The sequence below is a fragment of the Staurois parvus genome, unplaced genomic scaffold, assembly GCF_062004578.1.
Source record: "Staurois parvus isolate SC_StPar_1 unplaced genomic scaffold, SC_StPar_1.0 ptg001209l, whole genome shotgun sequence".
Lineage (NCBI taxonomy): Eukaryota > Metazoa > Chordata > Amphibia > Anura > Ranidae > Staurois > Staurois parvus.
In genome coordinates, this window is record NW_028319005.1 from 125,027 (window position 1) to 145,217 (window position 20,191).

A 20,191-nucleotide genomic window follows, 5' to 3' on the forward strand; every position below is an offset into this window, starting at 1 on the left:
CCCAGTCACCGAGTCAGAGCTGAACACACGGGGACTATATTGCGTTCCCTCCCTAGTGGGCGCATCACAGCGCGGACGTAGCCGGCAAAATAGGGCCGGCTGAAGCAGCGCCCGTGCCCAGGTTGTCGGCTCGCCATTGGAGGCCTGGCCTGTCCATCAGAAGGGGCGGGGTGCAAGCTGCGCTTCCGGTTGCGAGGCAGAGTCGGTGCGGTTGCGAGAGGGAGGTGGAGCAGCGCTAGCAGAGTGAGTAAGCGTGAACCCCCACAACCCGGACACAGGCCGACCAGCTCCCTCCCCACGTACACACACCCGAGTACAGGAAAGAGCCTCGCAAGAGGAGACCAGAGAGGAACCATTGAGCCAGGTGAGCGCACTGCCAGTCCCGGGAATGCTGCCTGCATGTCATATTTTCCCAGTGAAGTCATGTGTAGAGCTGTGTGAGGAGGGGGCGGCTGCAGGCGGGGGGGACAATTGGGGTGCCTGCAGGGATAGAGAATCATGCCCGCCACTCCAAATCACTAATATGACTCCATCCCATTGATGATCCCCTGTTCCTCACAGCTGTACAGCACTCCGTGACATCAGATGTGTGTCCTGACCAAACCCTGCCATGGCTAGCACGGGGCTGCCTGCAGCAAGGGTGTGTGTTCATACACGGCGATAGATACGGCGCTACACACACCATCCGGGGACAATGGGCAAAGGAAGAATACCGGGCTCCACTCATACATTCCAGTCACTGGGGAGAGGCTGCCGGATCTAGGCTCCTTCCAGGCACAGCTGTGTGTAATGGCTACAGAGCTCTGTATATACCATTGTATCCATGGAGGGTGGTGCAGATTATATATAGTACATATACAGGGATCTCTGTATACACCATTGTATCCATGGAGGGTGGTGCAGATTATATATAGTACATATACAGGGATCTCTGTATATACCATTGTATCCATGGAGGGTGGTGCAGATTATATATAGTACATATACAGGGATCTCTGTATACACCATTGTATCCATGGAGGGTGGTGCAGATTATATATAGTAGATATACAGGGATCTCTATATACCATTGTATCCATGGAGGGTGGTGCAGATTATATATAGTACGTATACAGGGATCTCTGTATATACCATTATATCCATGGAGGGCGGTACAGATTATATATAGTACATATACAGGGATCTCTGTATATACCATTGTATCCATGGAGGGTGGTGCAGATTATATATAGTACGTATACAGGGATCTCTGTATATACCATTGTATCCATGGAGGGCGGTACAGATTATATATAGTACATATACAGGGATCTCTGTATATACCATTGTATCCATGGAGGGTGGTGCAGATTATATATAGTACGTATACAGGGATCTCTGTATATACCATTGTATCCATGGAGGGTGGTGCAGATTATATATAGTACGTATACAGGGATCTCTGTATATACCATTGTATCCATGGAGGGTGGTGCAGATTATATATAGTACGTATACAGGGATCTCTGTATATACCATTGTATCCATGGAGGGTGGTGCAGATTATATATAGTACGTATACAGGGATCTCTGTATATACCATTGTATCCATGGAGGGTGGTGCAGATTATATATAGTACGTATACAGGGATCTCTGTATATACCATTGTATCCATGGAGGGTGCTGCAGATTATATATAGTACGTATACAGGGATCTCTGTATATACCATTGTATCCATGGAGGGTGCTGCAGATTATATATAGTACGTATACAGGGATCTCTGTATATACCATTGTATCCATGGAGGGCGGTACAGATTATATATAGTACATATACAGGGATCTCTGCATATACCATTGTATCCATGGAGGGTGGTACAGATTATATATAGTACGTATACAGGAATCTCTGTATATACCATTGTATCCATGGAGGGTGGTACAGATTATATATAGTACGTATACAGGGATCTCTGTATATACCATTGTATCCATGGAGGGTGGTACAGATTATATATAGTACGTATACAGGGATCTCTGTATATACCATTGTATCCATGGAGGGTGGTACAGATTATATATAGTACGTATACAGGGATCTCTGTATATACCATTGTATCCATGGAGGGTGGTACAGATTATATATAGTACGTATACAGGGATCTCTGTATATACCATTGTATCCATGGAGGGTGGTACAGATTATATATAGTACGTATACAGGGATCTCTGTATATACCATTGTATCCATGGAGGGTGGTGCAGATTATATATAGTACGTATACAGGGATCTCTGTATATACCATTGTATCCATGGAGGGTGGTGCAGATTATATATAGTATGTATACAGGAATCTCTGTATATACCATTGTATCCATGGAGGGTGGTACAGATTATATATAGTACGTATACAGGGATCTCTGTATATACCATTGTATCCATGGAGGGTGGTACGAATTATAGTACATATACAGGGATCTACATGGAGATGTGCGCGCGCTCTCTCTCTCTCTCTCTATATATCTATATATATATATCTCCATATCCTGAGTAGCCAGTGATGATCTATTAATATATACACCTGCACTGATCTAAAAGGGGAGATGTTCTTGTCTATCTTCTGATGTGCGTAGCTCCTGTCTGCCTGTTCTGTCTGCACTCCTTTTAGTTAAAATGTCCTAATTTTTCCTTTCTGTTCCTCTGCTTGCCTCTTGTGTCCTACACGAATCTAAACGAAGGAGGAGCCTTGGTATGTAGCATGGTTGCGTGAATATTATTTTGGCATAAATTATTCATTTAATCCCTTCTGTTCCTGCCTTGTGTACACTGCAAGGTGCCTGGGGTGGGGGTACAGCCGGCATCATTAAAAAGTGTACAGATTGCAAGGATGGCTGTTAACGCTTTGGGTTCTTCCGCAGTATTTGCATACTGCTCTTTCTTGGCTATAACTCTAGCAATCCATTCCATGTGGTTGCATGGAATGGATTGCTGATGAATGATAAAAATAAAAGCCAATTATGTGCGTGCTTTGGAGGCAAGGGTGAGCTTTGGAGGCGAGGGTGCGCTTGGAGGATCTCTCGGAGATGAGGGCTTAGTAGATTTTGGCCTCTGTGACAAACCGTTTTGGATGCTGTGGATCATTTGAGTCAGATATGTGATTGGAATGTTGAGGAAGTGCATGCTTGAAGGACTCTCGCTGTTCCGGGTGTATTTTAACACCAACGTCGCTTCAGGATGCAAAGCATTACAAGTTTTGCTAGGGACTATATTCAGTCCTTGTTCCTTACCTTCTGCAGAGGCAGGGAAGGGTGTGTTTTATGAATTCTAGGTATGTTGTTAACTCTGTGTGTGCTACTGATTGGCAGAGTGTGTGGGTGGGAACATTGATTACATTAACCCTGTCCATTGTTAACCTTCACATATGTGAGCCAAGAGTAATCAGATCTGCATATGATAAGTGGTGAGCACACCTGCAAATTCCTCCCAGGTTTTTTTTTTTTTTTTTTTTCCAAGAACCATGTTAAAAAAGAAAATGTGACTATTTTTATATTTTCCTACTTGTCAGATGGCTATTGAATGTTTGAAGAATTAAATAGCAGTTAGTGTTGAGACCAATCATTTTAACACTGATGGATTCAGCAGCTTTTATTCATTTTATGTAAAACGTTTAGCCCAAAAATTAAACGAACTGCTGCTGTAGCTGCTTAAAACATGTTAGCTAGAGTTCATCGTAAAGTAGAACTATAGGCAAAATGTTTTTCTCATTTTGGACAATAAGGGAGAGTTTTAAACCGTTTTTTTTTTTTTTTTTTTTTTTTTTTTTTTTTTTGCCATGTGTGTCCTATTGGGGGAAATTACCTCAACGTTCTGTTCCATGGTCATAAGAGGAAGTGAGAGGAATTCCCTGCAAACTGAGGGAATCCCTTGGGGCCCAATGGTCACCAGAACTAGTGTCCCCATTGGAACATTTTGCCTCCATTATTATTCTAGGGAGAACCCAAAATGTAGGGTTTTCTTTTACTTTCACGTTTAATGGCTGTGGTAAATAGGAAAAAGAGAGGGGTTTAATCTTCCTAACTGTGATACAGGCAGCAAAAAAAAAAACCTAATAGGCGTTCTAATCCTTTTCTACTCTGTGCAAAACTAAGTTAAATCTGCTGATGCGTCTTAAGTTGGCAATGCAGTGATTGAAATTTGCCCAGTCCAGCCAATGTTGATCAGTGTGTAGGCTCACCCACTCAACATAATTAAATTGTTTAATCACCTTCTTTTGGAGGGACATACATTTACATTTTTTGGTGATCAGCGACTGCAGCCAATACTAACCATGTATGGCCAGCTTGACCTTACCTTTTTCCTGCATTAACAGTCGGGAGTGTGAAAAATTTGTCCAATGGACTGAACCGGGTTCCCAATCTACTTGTCCTTTTTGAATAAAAAAAAAAATTAAAGCTGTATTTAAAAAGGTCTATATTGATGTTAAAAAGGGTTGAGGTTTTTTATTAGGCAGAGGTGCTTTTAGGAACACCTGGGGGCTTTTATGAATTAAAGGGGCTTTTATGAATTAAAGGGGCTTTTATGAATTAAAGGGGCTTTTATGAATTAAAGGGGCTTTTGTAAATTAAAGGGGCTTTATGGGGAATTAAATGTTTAACCACTTGCCTACTGGGCACTTTTACCCCCTTCCTGCCCAGGCCAATTTTCAGCTTTCAGTGCTGTTGCACTTTGACAATTGCACAGTCATGTAACATTGTACCCATATGAAATTTTTATCATTTTTTCACACAAATAGCTTTCTTTTGGTGGTATTTAATCACCGCTGGATGTTTTTAGTTTTTGCTCTATAAATGAAAAAAGAGTGAACATTTAAAAAAAAAAAATATTTTTCTTTGTTTCTATTGTAAAATTTTGCAAACAGGTAATTTTTCTCTTTCACTGATGTGCGTTGATGAGGCAAGTTTATTTACACAGTGGTCAGCTGTGATTGGACACAGCTGATCATGTGGCAAAAGGCCACTGTGGTTGGCCTTTTACCGTGTCATGTGATCAGCTGTGTCCAAAGGACACAGCAAACAGACAGCGCCGGGTGCACGCCGTGGGGGGTGCATTCTGGGAGAATGTCATGACGCCCTCCCAGAACTGGAATACCGCCCTGTAGCTGTCATTCGGATATAGCGTAGTAGTAAAGTGGTTAAGGTTTTAACTAGTGATGCACCGATACTGATTATTTTCACGAGTATTCGTGAAAAGGCTCCTGATACCAAAAACCGATATTTTGCGTCAATACAAATTGCACCACAAAAATTAGTATGATTTGAACAGGATTGTGATTCCAGTCCAAATCACATGCGGTTTCCCCACTGCTCCTGTGTGCACCCAGGCTTTTCATAGCCTGAGTTCACACAGGAGTGGTGCGGGAAACCTCCTTGCAGGCATCCCATGCTGAGCGGTGAGTGGGCGTGTGGGGATGTATACCATGGAAGCAGATGGAGAGGAGAGAAAACAGTGGGGATTTGAAATGCCTGCCTGTCTCTTCTTTTAGAGATGACAGTTGGGGCCAGAGGGCTTTTGATTGGTCAGCATTGTCACATGGATGGTGCTGACCAGTCAGATGCTGTCTAGCCCATACTGTCATCGCTTCATGGAGAGGAGAGCAAGCCGCTTTACAGTTTCGGGGATTTCAAATACAGGAGTTTCAGCACTATTCTCACTTGCGCTAGTTCTTCAAAAGTCTTTGGGTCCCTGGCATCAGCATCATTTAGTATGGGAAGCTGGCTGTAACTCATAGTTTCACAGCTGACTTTCCAATGGGCATGCATGAGCTGCACTGCATTTTGTGAATGGTCCTGCAGCCTTCTGGGACCTGTGATGTGTCCTAGAAAGCTGAGGGGGGCGGGGAAGGGGTGAACTTCTGCTTGGATCACTTAGGCCAAACGTAGAAGGTGGGGGTGGAGCAGAAAGCTGAAATTCAGGTATGACTTTTGTTGTATTAGTTACATTGGTTTAGCTTGGATCAGTGTAAGGAAGCACATTCCATACCTGGGAGAATCGCTGTAGTAGTCGACCTGGTCATTCTTTTACCGTGCTACCTTACTGTATAGAAACCACAGGAGGTCGCTCAGTAGGCCAGACCACCATTCAGTGAACTCCTTGCTTTTTTTCTCAAAGCATAGCTTTTTCTGATAAGATGAGGTTGGTCCAGGGGTGGACTGACCATTTGCAAACTCGGGCACTGCCCGAGGGTCCGGGGTCAGTAGGGGGCCCCATGAGATGCCCCTGGTATCTTTCATAGGTTTATTTGGGTGTGGTTTGTTTGTGGGCGAGGACACGGGCCCCATGATCCCCTATTGCCCGGGGGCCCCATGAGTTGTCTGTCCGCCCCTCAGTGGGGTGGTGTCACTATCTCCACCTCCAGTTGGAAAATGCGGAACAACATTCACTGTATTAGCAGTGACATCTGCAGTGATTCTCCTTTTTTGGAGCATTTGCACAGGCTGGAATATGCATACTTACATTGGTCTAAGCTGGACCACTGTAACTGCGCAATACAAAACATACCTGGAGTTAAACTTTAAATTCGAATTCCACTTTTGTTAAAAAAAAATAAGCCCCCACTTGTGTACATTGCAGGGATAGTTTAAAAACGTACTTGTGGGTTCTTTTTTTTTTTTTTTTTTTGCTCTGAAATGAAAGCATTTTTTTTTTCACTACAATGCCAGAATCTGGTTTATTATACTCAGCTGGTGCACTGTGTGTGCTACTGAAAAGCTGTAGCATCTGATTCCCTCATTTTACTGCGCCAACACATTGTCCATTCTGCAACACCACTCCACTGCCTGCCCTGGTCTCACAGTAGAGGCAGGCAGTAGTGGGAGCTATAGGCGGCTGCTGCTGTCAGTCAAACTCCTGTTAGGAGGGAGCGGGGGTATGTCTTTCCGGAGCTGTATATGTCTATAGTTTGCTGAGGGGCCCCCGAAAGGAGGAGGAGGTAGTAAGGGACTACTCTCTGCAATCTCGCACAGAGCAGGTAAGTGGTTGTAAAGGCTCAAGGTTTTTTACCTTCGTGCATGAAGGTAAAAAACCACCTATGTTCATCAGGGTTCAGAACTGGAATTCAGAAATTGGCTCCCACTGCTGTCAATCACTGCCAATAAGGAGAGAGCGGGGTTGAGCCGCAGCTCTATGTATCTTATGGATACATAGAGCAGCAGCTCGGGTCAGGGACAAGCACACAGCGATGCTTCCAGGGCAAGCTGCTTTCCCTGGGGCACTGCTTGAGGGGGAGGAGCAAGGAGCTCCAACAGGGACCCAAACAGAAGAGGATCAAGGCTGCTTTGTGCAAAAATCACTGCACAGAGCAGGTAAGTATAGACATATTTGTTATTAAAAAAAAAAAAAAGCATTAGTGTCATTTTAAGCACAAATGTGGCATCTAGTATCACTTGGACGGAAACCTAAATTCCTATTACAGGGAATACCTAAAATTTGACTTGTAACATAGTGCAGACTGCTGAAAAAAAAAAGCCAATCCTATAAACTGTAAATTACATATCTTGGGAAGTTCTGTACGCCCAACATGTACAGAACTTTGCTGCAAGCAGAACATTTTTTGTAGCCTATAGTGTTTCCATTTTTTTCTCCGTGTAGTATTGGAACATGAAGGAAAGAGAAAAATAAAAGTAGACTGGTTATTGTGGGTAACAGGAAATTCAGACATCTTTCCATATATATTTATTTTATGCCAGAAGCCATGTTTGTGTCGATATTACACTGTTCAAATTAAACTGTTGATTAAGAACCTCAGGTAGCTTCTTAACTGAGTGCCCCATAGATACCTCTTGAACATGATCTTAGTGTTCTACAAAGGCATAGCTGAGAGTGCATAGTTCACACATGGCCCATGAATCCATGGCTCGTGTTTGAGCCGTGTTTACCCATACGGGGATGCACAGGTGTTCTTTCATCTCATGCAGGCACTCCCATAGCTGTTAATTGGGTCACAGTGGCTGCACAATCAGACAATGAGGCTGGATTTACACTTGTGCGATTCGTAGCTTGAAGCTCATCGCTCAAACTTGAATAATCTGTTTTTCTCTGTGGTGCTTGTTCGTGCAATCAGGTGTTAACAGGCACCATAGAGAACAATTAAATTTTTTTAAAGCAGAGCTCCACCCTAAAGGGGAAGTTCCGCTTTAATGCTTCATCACCCGCTCCCCATTAAGGATTGGCACCTGGGGTAGCGGTACCTGAATTTGACAGGTACCCACTTTCACTTCTGCTGCGATCACCTAGGCGCTCGGAAGCGGAAGTTGTCCTTTTTATTTTTTTTTTTCTTCTTCTTCTTCTTCTGGACAGGAGTAAGGAACCCAGATACCTCTGACAGCTAGAAAGAAACAATATCAGCCGTGTCCAACATTGCAGTGATTGCTTGACCTGGTGGGGGGTGTCTGTTATTCTCTATTGGTACACACAAAAAGTAGAATTGCTACCATATTAATTGGAAATCTGCATTACCCTGTGGTCATCTGAGGTCTTGCCCACCTTTGATTTGATTAAAAATGGGCACAGGAAAAGATACGTGGCAATATCAGACATACTTTGCCATGGCTGGATGTTTGTCAGTGTATGTGATACATTTTATTGTATCATGTTTTAACAGGATTGACACTTTTTAATTTCTGGAAACAATTACTCCCAAAACAGATACGTTGTGTACTAAAATCAAAACATTACAAAGATTTCATAACATAATAATGCTAATTCAGCAAAGATATTTTCTTCAGTTACTTTGCACTAGACTGACATCTTTTTTTCTGTTTGTAACATTTTGGAAATCAGAAGTTTTCTTTGTTATTGTTTTCAGGGGGAAAGAATGTGGTTGTAAACCACATAAACTAGCTTTGTGTTGATGTATTTATTGTAGATTTAATTTTCCCGTGTAAATGTATTTTTAATGTATGTTTTTATATTAAACAGCAGATGTCTTCCAGATTTATAGGTAAAAATGTAGTAATCTGCATAGTAAAGCATATATAGAACAGCGAGCAGAATAGTGTTGGCAGCCTGAAATGATGCTTATCTGAAGCGACTGCCCACATGCAGCTATCCAGCTTGAAAATCTTTGTTGGACAGTTCCTGGACAGTTGGACAGTGAGCCAGGACATCTGTTACTCTTGCTGAATCTGTCCATCTTTTGTGTTGGCCATGTATGCATGCTTAGTATACCAACATCTCAAGTCTTGAGAGTAAAGAGTATATGTTCGGTCTTTGAGGTGAATTCCTGGCCATCCCTAATGTTCTTAAAGAATGCCTAAAGTCTTGAAATAAAGAATTCACAAACTGCCCCCCCCCCCCCCCCTCAGACAGAATAGAGCAGATTGTGAAAACTAGAAAGTGTATATTATGAAATTTAAAAGAATTGACTTAGGCACTTCTGGCTACAAGTTGTCCTCTTTAACATTTGAAAGCTTCATGCATGTACTTTAGTAGTTTTGTATCTAAATTGGACAAATCAAGAGAGCACTTGAGTGAAATGTAAACTGTCAAAGGGTTCATATGTTGTCTAGTAACTGGTTTGGAAATATCAAAGTTAGACACTGTTTTTGATAACTAGTATTCATTTCTGTACGGTCAATTTTAGTGATGCAGACCTTGGTTGGCGTTTTGGGCCATACAGGTGTCAAATTGAATGCAGCTCCTGCATCCCAGTTGACATCAATAGAACTGCCTACACATGCATCCTCGTGCAGGTAAACATAACCCTTCATGGGCGCAGCCGCTGTCACTCTTGCAATCACCATAGATCTGTGGGGCTGTGCCCATACAGGTGTGTCATTTATTAACAGAGATCTCTGAATATATTACAAAGCCTGTCCCCTGGCAGACAGACTTGAAGTTCTCAGTGGAATACAAGTGTGGTAATTCACTGCACTCCTAGTCAGTTGACACTTTGTCGAGCTCTCAAACTAAAAGCTTGTACCTCTGTGTGGGCAGAAAGCTGGAGGAAGAAACTACAGGAGCCTTGCATTGTGCTTGCAAATCCAGATTGTGAGTGCAAAGCTTTCCAGAATCCTGTGAAAAAAATGAAATGCACATTTTTTTTTCCTGCATAATGTGTGCATTTTTCTTTTTTTTAAGATGAACTTGGCGTTTAAAATTTTATGAAGGGGAGATCAGTGATGGCAGCTTCCACTTCTTTCCAGTACATTTTTTCTTAAAGCAGTTTATAAACACAATCGCAACAATGTAATATATTGCATCTTACCAATCATTAGATGTGGTGGCTGCATTTCCTTTTCTGTTTTCACCTGGTGATCTGGCCAGTAACAAATCTCATGTATTAGTGTCCCCACTGTGGATAATCAAAAACAAGAAATGCTTTTGGACAGCAGCATTTTCTGTTATAGCAGTTTTAAATACACTGACAAATTAAAGCCAAACTCCAGATAACACATTATAAGCAGTTACAGCAGACTTTCTTTTTGGAATAAAGGTTTTACATAAATGAAAGCTGATCATGTTAAGTACCTCTGCTAGTGTTAAATAGTTTGTCATCTCTGGCACTGATCCATTCTGCTGGGGAGCTTGTTCTTTTGAAAAAAAAAAAAAAAAAAAAACAGGCTTATTGGCCAGCTCACCAGATGAAAATAAAAGCGCCTGAAAAAAGAAAATTAATGCATACTAGATCTAAGAAATGGTAAGCTGCAAGATGTTTCCTTTTGGGTTTAATACTGCTTTAAGGGCTCATTAACACACGTTGATTATGAAGAACAAAGCAGATCTCGTTGTGTTGCTGACGCTCTGATAGTGTTTGGAGCTTTTTAAACGACCATGAAAGTGTTGCTTTGCTAGTAGGAAGTGGTAAAGGCTAGGTTCACATTGCTGTGATTTGACTTTTGAGCCACCTTTCAGTGTGATTGTGTAGTGCTACTTGGACAAGGTCTGCATATTCTGTGGGGCCAGAGTCGTACCAAAATAGCACAGGAATCTTCCAAAAATCACTCCCATGTTCAGCCGCATTGATATGAATGGACACAAATGAAAATGTGATTGCCATTGTCATGCAGTTCTCTGTGAGTCAAGTGGCATCTGAAATCACACTAGTGTGAACCAGGCCCAGGGGTGTGGAAATTTTTGAAAAACTACTTGTCCAGGGACTAAATTGGGGTCCCAATCTACTTGTCCCTCATGACAATCTACTTGTCCAGATAAAAAAAAAAAATATATATTTGAACCAAAACCGTATTTAAATCTGAGGTGCTTTTAGGAATGTCAGGGGCTTTTAAAATCAAAAGCGGCTTTATGCTGATTGGCGACATTTAATACTTTTAGATTGCACCGTTTCTCCTCCTCACCTCCTTGCCTCTCTAGCACCCGGGGACTAGCAGGGAGGAGAGAGACCTTGCAGTGTAATGAGCACTGATTGGGTGCTTGTCCTGAAAGGGGAGTGTCAGGCTTTCCTTTATCCCTTTTGCTGCCAGAGCTGTTTGCTTTTTTTTTTTGCACAAGTTTAAAAAATAATTTTATGCTTGAACATTACACAAAATCCCCAGACATTATATATTTTCTGAAAGCAGAAAATAGTGGTAGTTCCAATTTTTTTATGTCGCATGATATTAACGATTATTACCACAAAATTTCAGTAAAAAATACAAAGTGCTTGTCTGTAACTTTAATTTTTTACAATTAAAAAAACATTTTTTTTTTACTTTCATACTTTACTCTGTGATGTAAAAGACCCTGGATGTCTTCCCTTGTACTCCACTGGATGTATTGCAGTGCACATCGCACTACATTCTTTCCCAGCCTCAATGGCTGGAAATCTGTCAATGGGGACCCAGAAGTGATATCATAACGTCGCTTCCGGGACAAGGAGGGGAGCAGGCATGTCCACTGTCCTCCCTCACCTCTACCCGACGGCGCAAGCTGATCTGGTCCTAGGCCCGCAGATGGTCAAGCAAAGCCCGGGAGACTTAGCGGGCTGCGGAAGGTTCACGTGGGGGGGGGGGGGTGTCTATTGCTGGCACTGTAGGCTGTGTGAAATTGGGTAGCAGTGCAGCCGCCCAAATGCTTTCACCTGACAGGGCTAAAGGTTAAAAAAAACTACCTGCCTAGTGCCTGGAACTACATGTCCAGGGCTTTGGGTGATGGCAATTCTTCATTCCTGAGGCCTAAAGGGGAAGTGATGTAGAAAATGCTGTGAGGAGTGTTTAGGTTGTGGTTTGATAGCAGGCATTTTTGTGATTTCTTCCAAGATGGATTTATATACTTGCTGGCACTGACACTTTGCTGACACAAAAAGCAATGCTCAGTGCCTCTGCTCCTGCCTTGCACTGTTTGTATTGCTGGCTGGCTTGATGCTTTTGCCTGCCCATAGAAGTAGGTGGCGTTACTACATGGCTGCTCTGTACAAACAGTGCCTGGAGCTGTTCTGTCCAAGTTTTCTATTTCCCAGTGCATTCTGGGATACAGGAACCTCTACTGTCTCTCCCCCAGCACCCATTTAAAAAAAAGAAAAATGCTTCACTAATGCACCTATATGCTATAGGCGTGGTTAAGGTGCTGGTTTGGCTGTTATTGAAATCGAGGTGGCTGATTAGCGGAGTTGCCTCCTGAAAGTGACATGTTGCCTAATTTGTAATGCTACACTACCACTTCTGTGTGTGCTGCACTGTGTGGTGCTCATTGTAATATTCATGACAGGCATTGAAGGGTGGTTATAAGGCTTTAAAAACTCTGCCTAAATCCCGCTTAAACACAGGATATTGGTGCATGTGTGAACAAGCCTTTATTAATACATTTTTAAAATGTCACGCCAGCATTTAATAAGGCTTGTTAAATTCCCCAGAAGGCCCTCTGCACATATCACTTGTCCATATTAAAGTTAGTGCTGTGGTTTCTAAGCAGCGTTGTCGATTGCTAGAACGGACCACCACAGTGTGTCAGTGCTGGACAAAGGAGAAGGATGGAAAGGAGAGGGGACAGTGTAGACGCAGAGCATGCAACCTGCACAACCCCTGCCTCCTCTCACTGAAGACGGAATGTATTCAGCCTTATTTGCCGTGCAGCCTGTGCCTCCTCTGCTCCATTTGTACAGATAAATGGCTAAGCCTGCAACTTTACATAGACCCCTGTTGATTCTGCAGCCATGCTTCCTCTGCTTCCTTTCCTACTGTTAACACTGGCCATTGGTGCCAAACAAGCAGCTTGCCAGCACTTGGAGTGCGGCCTACTGTGCTCCAAACCTCTAATCAGTTTTGCAGCAGAGCAAGTTGCATAATGGGAGCCGTTTCTGACCAGCTTTAGCACTCGGACTGGTGGCTGTCAGTGACAGCTGCAGTTCAGCACTAAACACAGAAGCTTGAATTGACCATCTCCTGTGCTTCTGCTGCCAAGCCCTCCATTGGAGCTTGATGCAGGTGTGTTTCCCACTAATGTATCTGTGTGTACTACCAATTATTCTGAATGATACTTTTACTCACCTAGTGGGTTGCAGGTTACCCTGCATAGGGGTAATGCATGGTAACAACTAATTAACACCAAACAAATTTATGAAAACTAAACTATTGTGCATCTCTCTGGACCTGTTGAGGACTGTTCTTCAGGCCCCTATATTCATTAGGCTGACCTTCAGTGCCCTATAAAATAGAAAATCTTAAAGAACTCCAGGATCCTGCTAAGTAAGCATTTTTTGATCCCTCTCCCCAGACTTGATTTAATAAATGGCGAAGTGTAATATATAATGGCCTTTCAAAATAATTCTCGGTTTTCTCTCCCAGTAAAGTCACCCTGTCCCCATAAGTGCTGTTTCAGTGTGCAAGGAGGAGGACTTTCACTCATCTGCATGTCCCATCCTGAAGGATAAATGGTTCTATATTTCCCATAATACAAAAGGGAAAAGCAGGACGTGGAGGATATGTGTGCAAGTGGAATTCAAGTGATGGCTTCCATTTTTTTTTTTTTTTTTTTTTTTTTTTTTTTTTTTAACAAACATATTATACTTTCCTGCTCTGTGCAATGGTTTTGCACCGAGTAGCACCATTCCTCCTCTTCTGGGGACCCTGCCAGCGCTCCTGGCTCCTCTTGTCTATGTGCCACTATAGGAAACTACTTCCTGTGGTGGCACACATGCAGGCTCCCCCTTTGAGCCCCGTTGTCTGTGTTTGTCAGAGACATTAGGGCATGGCCCAAGTTCTGTGAGGCCGCATACTTGTGTTACGTCAGCGTGAAGGGGTTAATCTTCTGCATGGCTAATGTTTTTTGTAAAGTACTAAGGAGGTTTCTTTAGATGACTTTATCATTCCTGATCCATATTCAAACCCTTTGGGTTCGTGCACACTGAGAAATTTATGCAGCCATTCTATTGTAAATGTGCGTGCTTGTTTGCATCTGCATTTTCCCAAGCATCCGCATTTCTCAAAAGCTATGGTCAGTTCACCTTTAAGCTGACGTTCCTGAGAGACCTCTTTAGAAATAAATATCTGTGCTTGAGTCCCTAAGTCTACACACCTCCTATCTGAATAATCTGGCAGTCCTATTCCCCCCCTTTTTTTTTTTTTTTTCCCTCCACTCCAGCAGAATTGTTAGGAACTGTCAGGGGGAAAGTTTGGTTGCAGAATTGGGACTAGACTTACCAGACTGCATTTTGTTTTCTGCTGAAATTGCCTAAAGATTGAAGGAAGGCCACCAGACTTCACCTGGAACTGATATTTCCATTTATGCTGGACTTGATAATTCTAGTCCGCTTTAAAGTGTTACTAAACCCACAACCATAAAATCAGTCTGTATATGCAGTAAAGCATGCTTGTTATACTGGCTGTGGAACCTAAGGGGTTAGTCCTCTGCATTGTGTAAAAAGGCCGTTTGATCCTGTTTTCTCTGCCCCTCTTGTTCTAATGTCCACCTGTTAAGACAGACCCAACACGTAGCCACATGCTCAGTTTAGTGTGTGTTTCTAGAGAGGTTTTTTTTTTTCTTGGGAGAGTACATGTGATCAGCACAAGAGCCAATCAGAACTGTCCGGACAGAGGATCAGGAGTTTTGCATCCTTAACTAGTGGTCTTCTGAAGTCACTGCTTGGACTGCTGAGAAGGTATTTAGCAGTTTATATTTACTGAAATAATTGCATTTCCATGTTCTGTCCACTGTGGGGGACCAGTCATATTGAATGCAGGATCCTGGGTTTAGTAACACTTTAAATTAGATTTTTTTTCAGTGTTTACATAAGTTTTCTAAAACATATGTATAAACAGTATATATATTTTTTCCTTTTGAGGTTGACCAATCTTGCAATTGCTGGCAAAATATGCATAGATCACATATTTCTAGACCAAACCAGATGGATTGGCTTGTATTTCACAATACACACATCCTCTTTCACTCATTACTCTTTCATGCATGCGCACACACAGTTTCTACTTCTCTTTCCTATTCACATGAAGGTGTTACAGTAGCAGGGAATTGTATAATTGGCCAAGTCCTGTGTCAATGATTGTTGCTTTTGTGTTTTCTTGTCTTAATTCGCATAGTGGTTGGGCTGCAGAAATTTGAATCTGGACACATTGAGGCTGATTTACTAAAGAATTTGAGAATGTTCACACAAATTGTGTGAAGATTCACAATAGCTAATTATGTGAAAAAAAAATACCCTTTTTACTTGTTTCGCATACACTATTGGATAATTGAAGTGAATCTTTTGGTGTGTATGTTTTGAACATTTTCATATTCTCTAGTAAATTATCCATATGGTGTCTAAGGGTTCATGGTGTTGCAAGTACTGAACGGGGGCTCATTATAGACATTTCAGCACCTACTGGGCACCTCCCTAACACCTAAACACTTTTGTTGGAAGACTGAACTGAACCAAATGGTTCATTACACATTCCCACATTAAGCTGGGCTAGCCTTGTGTTATATTTACCTGAATGTTGCATTCAACTTTAAGTTTTTTTAGCAGTTTATTCCCAAAGTACGGTTAGTATAGGACAAAATAGAGGTAAAACAGGTGAAAAGAAAAGGCAGCAGTGCTTTGTCATATAACTTTATTGGTACAACACTACAGTTCTACCTTATATCGCCTTGAATTTATAAGTACTAAGTAAATCACTGAGCAGTCCTCTATACTTTTCTAGGCATTGAACATTTGTGGACACTTTCCTGCACCTCTAGAAGAGAAGTATGGGTTGACTGTATGCTTCAGCATTGTTGTTATGCTACAGTTGTCCCACGTTGGCTTTTAAGACCGAGAACTGAGCGATCACTTCACCCCTGATCGCTCAGTTTTGTGTGCTCGAAGTGGACAGTAGTGCCAGTCATTGCTCTCCGCTATGCTCCTTCAGTGCTCACTTGGAGCACTTGTCTGGGGAGGGGATGGGTGCAGCTTGCTTCAGCTCTTGGCCACGCACGGAAAGGCAAAGCCAGCTGTCAGGCAGCTGGGTGGGTCTGGACAATATTGTCAGGATCCTTCCAAAGCCTGGAGCGGCTCTGCTCAGCCAGCTTATAGAGAACAATAGTCCGCTATCAGCTGACTCTGGGTCACAAAAGTGCAAAAGTAAATGTGCTCCTGTGACCCACGAGAAGTATGGCCAAAAAAGCTTTGGTCATTCATATATATATATATATATATATATATATATATATATATATATATATATATATATATATATATATATATATATATATATTTTTTTTTTTTTTTTTACTGATTCCTACCTAATAAATGTATCGCCTACATTTTTGGAGTTGGCAAATAGTTATTTAAATCTGGTTGTCCTATCTCTACCCTTTCCTGCAAATAGTATGACTTGATTGTATTGAATTCAGATAGCTGGATCTGGATCACTGGCTCCATCAGTAATGTTTGTTACTAATGTTCCATAACTAAAAGTCCGGAAGCATACAGTTACATACTTTCAGTATCTTGTTTATCCCATAGCTATACACCATCTTTAGTCACTTCCCTATCTATAGTTAATTTCCTCTACTGTTTCCAAGAGGAAGCTTATGAAGAGATTAGTATGACTTTCAGCAATTTTAACACATTCTATTCCATTTCTGCTCCTAAATCTTAACTTTGTTAGTGTTCCTTTAGAAAAATTAGAACAGAGCAGTAGTTCTAGAGAAGACCCCCTAAAAGCAAGACATATTTACTGCTGTTATAATGCTGGACTTAGTTTCCATGTACACGAGCCTACCCTGACCGCCTGCCACTGGACAACACAAATTGCGGCAACCGCGATTTTGCCACAGCTTTGCTGTGTTTTGCATTTTCCCGCAGCCGACGTTCAAAACATTACTATCCTGAATGCGATTCTTCTGCATTCAGGAGAGGGAGGTTTAGCCTCACCTCACCGCAGCAGCTCCTAAACTCTGCTAAAAGCCTACGAGTACATGAACACATAGGCTTTTATGGAGTTGAGTGTAGGAGCTTTGGAAAAAAAGTGCCAAAAGCTCGAGTTTAGCAGCTGATCGTTTACATGAGCCCTAAGACATACAGTATAATGGCTGTCAGAATGAATGGGGGGGAGCACTCTCCTCATCCCCGGTGGTCAGCACTCTCCTCTAAAGCCATATGCTTCAGAATTGGACTGTTTTTTTGGCCCTGTGTTATACTTGATGTCAGAGGACCTGTGATCACTGGAACTTTGGGAAGAGGCGGCTCTAGGGACCAGTCTATCAGAGAGGAAGCCTGCGGAAGCATCTTTGATGGGGAGGAAGATTTTTTTGTTTACAAACAATTTTCCGCTCCTGTCAGCTCAAGCACACTGCTCGGGATGGCTGTGCACAGTACAGCCATCCTGATCAGTGTGCTTACAGTAAAGAACACACACCTGCCGCACATAGTTAACCCTTTGAGCACCCCTCACATTAACCCCTTCCTGCCCAGTGCCATTAGTACAGTGTCAGTGCAATTTTCTTTTTTTTTTTTCTAGCACTGATCACTGTATTGGTGACACTGGAGATGTCAGTGACACCAATTTAGTTCCCAACCCCCCCCCCCCCCCCCCCCCGTGTCAGAATGTCCGCCGCAGTCCTGCTATAAGTTGCTGATCGCCGCCATTACTAGTAGAAAAACAAGATCCCATTATCCATACCACCAATTGGAAACACTATAACTTTCATGTAAACCAGTTAATTTACACTTATTGGGATTTTTTTTTTTAGTAAAGACGTCGCAGAATACATTTTGGACCAAATTTGCTTTTTTAACGTTTTTTTTTCACTGGACATGTTTAATAGCAAAGCATCCAAAAGATTTTTTTTTTCTCTTTTTGCTTATAGCGCAAGAAATAAAATGCACAGGCGATCAAGAAAGCTCAATTTGTGGGAAAAAGAGGACGTGAATTTCATTTGGGTGCAGCGTTGCATGACCGCACAATTGCCAATTAAATTAACGCAGCGCCGTAACGCAAAAAATGGCCTGGTCATGAAGGGGGGTAAATCCTTAGGAGGGCACAAGGTTAAAAAAGGATCTGAAAGGCCAACATCTCTTTATACATATCAATAATGCAATTAAGCATAAATGTTAGATTTACGCTGTTGTGCTGTATTTTGGAGGGTTTTTTTCTAGTCTGCTCACAAGAAAATAAGTGTGTTAGTGGTCATTGGAGCAGGCAAACACTAACATTCCTTTAATCTCTATACTCTGATACCTTAACAATATCCCTTCTTCCATCAAATCTCACCCACAAGTGGCTGATCTAAAAAAAAATCTTCCCAATTGAAAACATCTCTCCCTCACCACCTCCCTTTCGTCCCAATATTAAAGAACCCGACCTTCCCGCCAGGAATAGATGACTCCTGTTTTTAGGACATTGTTGAACTATAGGGTCCATAAGGCTCAAGCTTCTAGAGAACAGCAAAACTTTTTTTTTTTTTCTTTTAGGTCTTCGCAGTTTCATCAGACCACTCAATATGTGAAATCAAATGTCAAAATGTGAAGCTCAAACTGTCCAACTTCAACCACCCCCCATGTTTTTTATCCTGTCTTTGCTAACTAATGTCTACCCCTAGCTCCCTAATCCCTTAACTCCCCCAACCCCCCCCACATATTCCTATAAGAACTCGTGTATTGGAAGACACAACTTTTCAGACATACTACATAAACAACTAATACATTATCAGATTTATCAAAAGCACTTTGTGTCTTGCATATCTGTTGCACTGTATCCTGCTACATTGTCTTGAAATCAGCAACTTTTCAAACTTGTTTCACATGAATAGTGCTATGTATCCAATGTATGTATGTTTCCTATAAAATGTAAAAAAAGGAAAATTAGTGATCAGAGCACATGGAATGCAGGCAAATGTGTCTGAATGTATTGTCCAATTGTGCCTCTAAACCCATGGCACACAATTATCCTAATACCAACATAGTTGAATTTTGGCCTGCTCCCTCCTGAGCATCCCTCAGCCCATTAGTGGTCAGTGAGGCCATATACAGGGATGGTCCAGTAAGGCAGGCGGCAACAAGCCTGAGCTTGACTGCTAAACTGATTTGGAGATTTGTCTAATAGAGGCCCCAGAGCCCACTAAAAGGTATGCTACAGCGTATGCAGCTATCCGAATGTGCTTAGTTTAGTAATATCAGGCTTGTTTTCAACCAGTAGTGGGAACTGGAGTGAAAACACGGCAATATACATGAACATCTTAAACTATAATATAATCAGAGCCATTATATGATGATGTATATGTTGTTTGCCACATGACAGAGCAGGAACCCATATGTATAAAGGAGAAATGTTAAAGATGCCTTTTGTTGACTTTTCGGACATTGTAAATAAATCTAAAATTAGCAGCCACTGGTTGGTTCAATTGTGTAGCACTATGAATTGTTTCTCCCAAGGTATTAACATATTTTTATTTTTTTTCAGAAACTATGAGGCGTGTGGTGCGACAAAGCAAATTCCGGCATGTCTTCGGACAGGCATTGAAGAATGACCAGTGCTATGATGACATCAGAGTTTCCCGTGTTACCTGGGACAGCTCTTTTTGTGCTGTAAACCCTAAATTTGTTGCCATAATAATTGAAGCCAGTGGTGGGGGAGCTTTCTTGGTATTACCATTACAGAAGGTAGGTTGACGTAAGCTGCTTAAAGATCTGTCATAAAGGAAATACATGCTTGCCATTGCTGAACTTATTTAGAACAGGCATGCAGATCAGAGCATAAGTGCAAACACAGATCAGGACGTATGAGAATAGTCAGTCTTAT

General features: G+C 42.0%; 1 protein-coding gene across 1 annotated transcript in view; it reads left to right on the plus strand.

Moving 5' to 3' along the window:
- The first annotated feature begins 229 nt into the window (after positions 1–229).
- The window catches only part of LOC149438154 (coronin-1C-like), a 73,437-nt gene continuing 53,475 nt past the window's right edge, over positions 230–20,191 (plus strand). Inside the window, exons 1-2 of the mRNA XM_089660192.1 lie at positions 230–364; positions 19,853–20,052. Of these exons, the coding sequence (XP_089516318.1) occupies positions 19,858–20,052 (195 nt within the window). The 5' untranslated portion in view covers positions 230–364; positions 19,853–19,857. The remainder of the gene's footprint in view (positions 365–19,852; positions 20,053–20,191) is intronic.